The sequence below is a fragment of the Indicator indicator genome, chromosome 3, assembly GCF_027791375.1.
Source record: "Indicator indicator isolate 239-I01 chromosome 3, UM_Iind_1.1, whole genome shotgun sequence".
NCBI classification, from domain to species: domain Eukaryota; kingdom Metazoa; phylum Chordata; class Aves; order Piciformes; family Indicatoridae; genus Indicator; species Indicator indicator.
In genome coordinates, this window is record NC_072012.1 from 11,315,698 (window position 1) to 11,323,456 (window position 7,759).

At 49.6% G+C, this 7,759-nt stretch overlaps 1 protein-coding gene across 1 annotated transcript; it reads right to left on the reverse strand.

Annotated features, from left to right (window-relative positions):
* Positions 1 to 1,550: 1,550 nt before the first annotated feature.
* On the reverse strand, positions 1,551 to 2,036 carry UCN3 (urocortin 3). The gene has a single exon (XM_054399878.1). The coding sequence runs from the start codon at positions 2,034 to 2,036 to the stop codon at positions 1,551 to 1,553; it is 486 nt and encodes a 161-aa protein (XP_054255853.1).
* Between the last annotated feature and the right edge of the window lie 5,723 nt (positions 2,037 to 7,759).

Genomic DNA, 7,759 nt, shown 5'->3' on the forward strand with positions numbered 1-7,759 from the left:
AAGCAATGGTTTCTCCCATGGCTCTGCCACTTCTTGCTGTGCCAAGACTCCTCTAGATAGGTCTGTGCATCAGAAAGTCTGAGCTAGACAACCTGGGGACACCTCTGGCCAGATCCAGAAAGGGCTAAGAGTGTGTCCAGCTGCATGCCTGGCCAGGTCTGGGCTTGCTTTGTCCTGCTTTGCCTGACCATGAATGTTCATGTGGGCCTCAGTTTCCCTGGGTGTAAAACAGGGAAAACACCTCATGGACCTGCTATATGATTTTGCTTTTGGTTTTTGGGTCCTGAGTGGATCATCTAGGAACCTTGTTCTCCTAAGCATGGGCTCTCTATGGCTGAATTCAGCTGTGTTACCTGCTCTGGGGATGGTGAGGAGATTCTAGCTATGCCTCTGGAGATGGCTGCCACGCCTTCAACCTGAGACATGTCTCCTCTTAGTGTTCCACCTGGAGTGCTCCCCATGACTGTGCTCTGGATGGGGCTGGTGGGAGCTGCATTGCTGCTCTTGTCAAACATCTCCTGGGGAAGAGTGGTCAAATTTGTCTCCACTTCCCATGCCTGCTGCATGCAGGGATGAAGGCTATGGGATGCAGTTTCACCTTGGAGCTGGGCTGGGAGGTGAAGAGAAAGGGAGGTTTAAAGGAAGGGATAAATAGTCCAAGGTGAAGGAGTGGGAGCTTGGTGAGCTGGGGTTCAGTGGAGGATGGAAAAGAACAGGGGACAGTCTGTGTATGGGGAGCCCCAGGACTGGAACAGAGGTCTACCAGGAAAGGGGGAGAGACAGAAAAGTAGGCAGGTGGATTGGACAACATGGACAGACCCCATGGGGTGTTTCTGGAACAGTCAGGGAGGGTCCTGCAACTGCTGGGTCCAAACTCACCAACCCAAGGCCTGGGGATGCTCACGGAGGGACATGTGGATGTGGAAGTTGTCAAGATGTTGTCCCAGCTGTGATTGCTGAAGCTGCTGCTGAGAAAAGGAGTGGTGGCAAGCGTGCCTTATAACTGAGAGAGGCCTCGAGAGGAGAGCTGGGCAATCTCTCCTGGGGGCCCTGACCAGTCTCGTTTTTCCCTTCTCAGTGGTGATGACTGTGTGTAGTTTTGGGTTTGGGGACTTCTGAAGGAGTAGCATCTGGACTGTGGTGGGAACGGGGCTGTGAGGCTGAGCTGGAGAGATGCTTTGGAAAGGCTACAGAACCAGACAGACCTGAGCCAGACCTGAGCCAGACCTGGTGGAGGCGATGGGAGAACAAAGCATTGGAAACTCAAGAGAGTGTAGCTTTAATCAGGGATCTTCCAGAGGTGACACCCCCCCTGCCCCGCCTTGGACACGAGCCCCTTCCCCGCACATGGAAACGTCCCGGAGGAGGGATGGAGGAGACCAGGAAGGAGAGAAGGAGGAAGAAGAGATATGAAAGTTGGGTAGCTCTATGGTCAAAACTATACAACACTGATATCGTACAGGGCTGTCAGTCCCCTTGGGCTGGTGGGCTGGGGCGGGTGGTGGCCCCCAGCAGCCAGCCCCGCTCCGAGCTGCCCCTGCCCGCCGGGGTCACTTCCGCCGGCCGATCTGGGCCATCAGGTGGGCGTTGGCGGCCGCCTTGGCCCGCAAGTTCTTGGCCTTGGCGATGTTGAAGAGGATGTTCATGATGTTGGTGGGAACGTCGAGGGAGAGGGTCACCTTGGTGCGGCGGTCGCTCTTGGCCCGGTTCTGGTAGCTCTTCCCCTTCACCTGCGCCTGGGAGACGTATTTGTAATGGCCTTCCCCCGGGAACGTCCTTTTCCCCATCTCTTCATCCACCACGTCCTCCACCTCCTCCTCCTCCTCCTCCTCCTCCTCAGGTGCCTCCTGTGGCGATGGGGAGGCAAGGCCGCGCTTGTCCAAGATGGTGTTTTCCTCTGGGTGGCTCTTCTGGGCATCAGCGAGGGCTGCGTTGAGGCAGCTGAAGATGGAGGCTGCGTTGTAGAGGTGGAGAGCCCGGCCGGTCTCGGCGGCACAGAGGAGGGTGAGGAGGAGCAGCAGCCTGGTGTGGGGCATTGTGGTGACCTGCCTGGTGGAGAGAGCAAGGGGAGGGTAGAGATGGACGTGAGCTTCCCACAAAGCCCAGGGCAGACCACCATCAGCCTCTCATTTTCCCTCATCCCATAGACCTGGGTTCCCCTCCCTGATTCCGCATTCCTGGCTTCACCTTCCTGGTCTCCCCCTTCCATCTAATGATTAGGACAGGTGGCAATGATTTGTCTTGGGGTCTCTTCCTTCAAAGTGCAACCCCTCAGCCTTTGGTTTTGGGGTGCTGGATAGGTGGTGGGGTGCTCACAGTGCTTTGCAATGCTTCAGCCTCCACGGATGGGAGGATTTGGCCATCCCCTCACTGGAATGCAAGTGCCTGCTTCAGGAGAGCTGGTTTCTACAGTTGGTGCCTCCTTGTCTGGGACAATCTCATTGGTGTCCCCAGGCAACCCTCTCCACCTTGCTAACACCTCCCCTGAGTAACTGTTGGTACTGCCAGCTGCTGTAAAGGGGAATTCTCATTTCAGTTCCTTTCTGCTCAGCCTGAAGCCACCAGAGAAGTTTCTGCATCCTTTGAAGCCAGAAATTGACTCTTCACCTGCTCACACAACTCCCTTTGAAAAGCACCTGGAGAGTAGGGAACAGTCAGCCTAAATGCTGGAGGGATGATCTACCACCCATCCAGTGTGATGGCTCCATTACCCCTCTCCAGCCCTGGCCTTGGATGCTCTGAGAGTTCTTGTTACACCGTGGCTCCATCCCCAGGGCCCCCTTTTACCCTGTGTTCAGGACAAGCTACCCCATCTACTAGATGCCCTTTAAGGGTCCCTTCTAACCCTAAGCATTCTATGATTCTATGATTTGATGGCACATTTGGGGCACAATCCCTTCTGTGGAGAGCCCTGCCTGGGGACTTGGGGGCATGTCCAAAACCACAGCTCAGCAGCATCACTCCCTGCATGAAATATGGTCATTCTGGGCTTTGGGGAAGACTGAAGACCTCTGGACAGTCCTCCTGCTCTGCAGAATCTCCCCATTTCTATATTTTCAGGAAGCAATCCATCTCTCTTCATCCCCACACAGCCACTCAAGAAGGCCACCAAAAGGGACGTCCCGGTGGGGGTCTTTGCCAACCTCAAGGTCAGATGGATGTCCCCAAGCCAGCCCCGAGGTCATCCAGCCCCTCCCAGTGCCTGGAGTCGTGCTGACATTCCCAATCTTCGGGCCCCATCTTGTGGCAAGCACATCTCATGGCAAGCCCTGGCCTTGGGGAGGCTGGGGCAGGTTTATCCCCTTAGCTCTGCCCTTCGCTGGCTCTCAGTGGAGCTTCCCCAGGCAACAACCGTCCCCTTGGCTCTGCCCTGTGTCCAGATGAAAGATGAAGGGCATGCAGAAACCATGGCGTGACCCAGGCAGCACCACCAAAGTCATCACTGTAAGAGAGGGTTGGAAAACCCTTTTCCAGGCACAACCCCTGGGAGGGCAATTTGGATTCAAATCTCTCATTCTCTCAGTCCCAAATTTAAATCCTGGGACTTAGTTTCTGGCTGCTAAAGTGTAACAGGATGAAGACCTTCCTCCTACCCCAAAACCTTCCCCTTTGAAGCTGTGATGTAGCTCTGGGTGAAGCAGCTCCCCCCACCCCCCAGCAAACTCCCTGCAAGCCCTTCTAGCAGGATGAAGGGCTTGGGGCATGATTTTAGGAACTATTAAATTTCTTGTGCCTGATTGAATTTCCTGCTCTCCTGGGGACATTGTTTGGCCCTGAGCCGCTGGGTGGAGAATAAGAACATCTTCAAAAACCCTTGCAGAACCTGCATAGCTGCTGGGAAAGAACTGAGCTGGTTTGAGCTGTCACTGGCCTCTCCTGGGCTGTGGAGAGCATCTCCACCTCACCTCTTCCCATAGCAGCATGTCCACCTCACTGTTCCTTATAGCAGTATCTCAACCTCACATATCCCTGTAGCAGCATCTTCATCTCAGCTCTCCCAGTAGCAGCATCTCCATCTTACTGCTCCCTATAGCAGCATCTCCACCTCTCCTCCCCCAGCAGCAGCATCTCCACCTTGCCTCTCCCCATAGCAGCATCTCCACCTCACCTTTTCTCCATTTATCATCACCACCTCACTTCTCCCAATAGCAGTGTCTCCACCTCACCTCTTCTTGATGCATCATCTCCACCTTGCCTCTCCCCATAGCAGCATTTCCACCTGACCCTTTCTCCATGTAGCATTTCCACCTCACCTTTTCTTGATGCATCTCCACCTTGCCTCTCCCCATAGCAGCATTTCCAAGCTGACCCTTTCTCCATGTAGCATTTCCACCTCACCTTTTCTTGATGCATCTCCACCTTGCCTCTTCCCATAGCAGCATTTCCACCTGACCCTTTCTCCATGTAGCATCTCCACCTCATCTCTCCCCACAGCATCATCTCCACTTCACCTCTCCCCATAGCATCATCTCCACCTCACCTCTCCCCACAGCAGCATCTCCCCCTCACCTCTCCCCACAGCAGCATCTCCACCTCACCTCTCCCCACAGCAGCATCTCCACCTCACCTCTCCCCACAGCAGCATCTCCACCTCCCCTTTTCTTCATGCATCATCTCCACCTTGCCTTTCCCCATAGCAGCAGCATCTCCACCTCACCTCTTCTCGATGCATCATCTCCATGTCACCTCTCCTAGTAGCAGTACCTCCACCTTATCTTTCCCAGTAGCATCCTGTCCACCTCTCCTCTTTCTGACAGCTATTTCATGATTATCTCAAATGGGTGTTTTGACCCTGTGGCCATCTTGGTTTTTTTTTTTTTTTTTTTTAAATCTTTGGGGACCTTGGTTGAGCAAGGGGAACAGCAGGACAAGGGGGAAACGTGATTGAAATGCTTCCACACTTCCAAGTCCGGGATGGGGTGACTATCTTGGGGTGGGGGAAGGAAAAAAAAAAAAGAAAGCAAAAATCAAATTAAACCAGCAAAACATATGCATCACCATGAGCTGATATTATGGAGTTTAATATTTTTTCATGTTTGTTTGTTTATTTGTTTTTTCATGTCCTGGCATGCCAGAAAGTTTGTTTGGACCAGGAAGCAAGCTGGGATTTAGTTTTATTCCCCTAAAAATACATAAATAATAATAATAATAAAACAATGAAAAGAAGAAAAACCTCCTGCAGCAGATCTGAGGAAGATGGAGTTAAATCTGCTGCTGCCGGAGGGTGACCTGCAGGTCTGTGCCTGCTGGTGGAAATTGCTGGGATGCCCATGAGCAATTTCCAGGCAGAGTATTGAGATGGTGCCAACAGCCACGATGGGACCATTTTTGTGTCAGCTGAAGATTGCCTCTTGGCTTTCAAGGAGAAAAACTCAATCCCTCCAGCAAGGCAGCTCTGCAAACTGGGACGAAGCTATGAGCTGGATATCACAGGCTCCTTGGCAGCAAAGATGCTGGATGAAGCGATTTTTCTTCCCCATCAAAAAGTAAGTCTGGTATAAAATATCACCCTGGATGAGACCTGGAGATCTTCTAAACTCTTTCTGTCTAATGCAACTTCCACTTTCCTGATGAATCCTTCCTGACCATGATGGTTCCCAAGGCTCCAAAATTCCAGCTGGACCAGGCTGTGCAGTGTCCTCCTGGACCAGGCTGTGCAGAACAGATCAGGTTGGGCAGTGTCCTCCTCTCCTCCTCATCTCAGCAGTGGTTTGTAGCCTTTTCATTTCCCAAGATTTTTAACCCCTTTCCCATGCTGCCCAGCCTGATCTATCTCCCCAAACTGCTCTAGTGATAAAATACATATTACTTAGATTTTCAAATTCCTGAGATTTCCAAACCTTTCCCATGCTGCCTAGCCTGATCTAACTCCCAAAACTGTTGAAGTATTTTTTTTTCCCTCAGGAGGGAGGGCTTGGGGGGAAGTTTGTTAACATATTGAACAGTTTTTCCCAACCCTGCCTTTCTTTTTTTCCTGCAGGGAAAGGTGGAATCTGCTTTCCCAAGGAAAATACTGAAACATTGAAAGTTTCTGCTACAGGAGCTGGATGCTCCTTAAGAAATGAAATCCAGGCACTTACCTGGGTTTGCAGCCTTACTTTTTGATTTCTCAACATTTCCCAACTTTTCTCATGCTGCCCAGCCTGATCTAACTCCCAAATCATTACAGTGATAAAGAAAAGATATTCCTTACTTTTATTTCCCAAGATTTCCAAACCTTTCCCATGCTGCTCAGCCTGATCTATTCTCCAAAAGTGTTATAGTAATAATAATAAAAAAATAATCATATTCCTTACTTTTCAATTTCCCAAGATTTCCAAACCTTTCCCATGCTGTCCAGCCTGATCTACTCTGAAAAACTGTTGGAATAATAATAATAATGAATATATTTCTTTGCTCATGAGGAGGGAGCAAAGATTTATATTCTGGATTTATATCCTTACTTCTCAATTTCTCAGCATTTCCCAACCTTTCTCATGCTGCTCAGCTTGATCTGCTTCCAAAACCTCTTAAAATAATGATCATAATGTTAATGATTATGATAATAATGTTAATAATAATAATGCTAATAACAATGTTAATAATAATGTCCATAATGTTAGTAATGTTGTTGTTAATAATAATAGTAATTTTTTTTTTTTGCTCAGGAGGGAAGGTTTGGGGGGAAGTTTCTTAATATATTAAACAGTTTTTCCCAACCCAACCCTGCCTTTCTTTTTTTTTTTTTTCTTGCAGGGAAAGGTGGAATCTGCTTTCCCAAGGGAAACACTGAAATATTTAAAGTTTCTGCTAAAGGAGCTGGATGCTGGTTAAGAAATGAAAAAAATCCAGGCACTCACCTAGATTTACAGCCTTACTTTTTTGATTTCCAAAGATTTCCAAACCTTTCCCATGCTGCCCAGTCTGATCTAACTCTGAAAACTGTTAAAATAATAACAATAAAAAAGATATTTCTCTGCTCAGGAGGGAGGGTTGGAGGGGCATCTCTTACTATATCTTGAATATCTTTTCCCAGTCCTGCCTTGGTTTTTTTTGTTTGTTTGTCTGTTTTTTGTCTTGCAAGGAAAGGTGGAATCTGCTCTCCCACTGAAATATTTAAAGTTTCTGCAAAAGGAGCTAGATGCTGCTTGAGAAATGAAATCCAGGCACTCACCTACCTGGTTGTCCTCGGTGGTCAGGATGGGAAGGGATTGCTGTGGTCTCACTCCAAGGAGAGAAGCATCAGGCACGTTCTCCTGAACTTCTGCACCCTGGCTTTTCTTTTATTGTTATTCCAGAGGCTAGTGAGATTTTTTTTTCCCTTTTCTTTTTTTTTTTTTTTTTTCCTGTTGGTCTCTCTATGGAAACGCTTTCCCCCTCCCTCGTGTATCTGTAAAAATGAGAGATCACGAGGTCTGAGGCGTAACTCCAGACGCGGAGCCTTCGTTTGGGGCATGATTGCATTAAAATGAAATCAGAAAGAGCCGGGAACGTCATGGGGCTGTGGTGCCTCTCCCCATTCAGAAGGGGAAAAAAAAACAACAAAAGAAGCGGGGGTGGGGTAGTTGGGGGGTAGAGGGCGGGGGGGGGGGGACTGGCAGAGAGAGAGAGGGAAACAAACAAAAAAGATGCCTCCCAACAGCCTGGTGAGAGTCACCCACAAGTGGAGTTGTCACCGATGTTGAGACTCTGTAGGACCACCCAGAAGTGCTTTCCCCCCACTCCTCCAGGTAGCCAGCTGCTCAGTGCAAAGATGTTTGAAATGCAAAGATTTTTACAC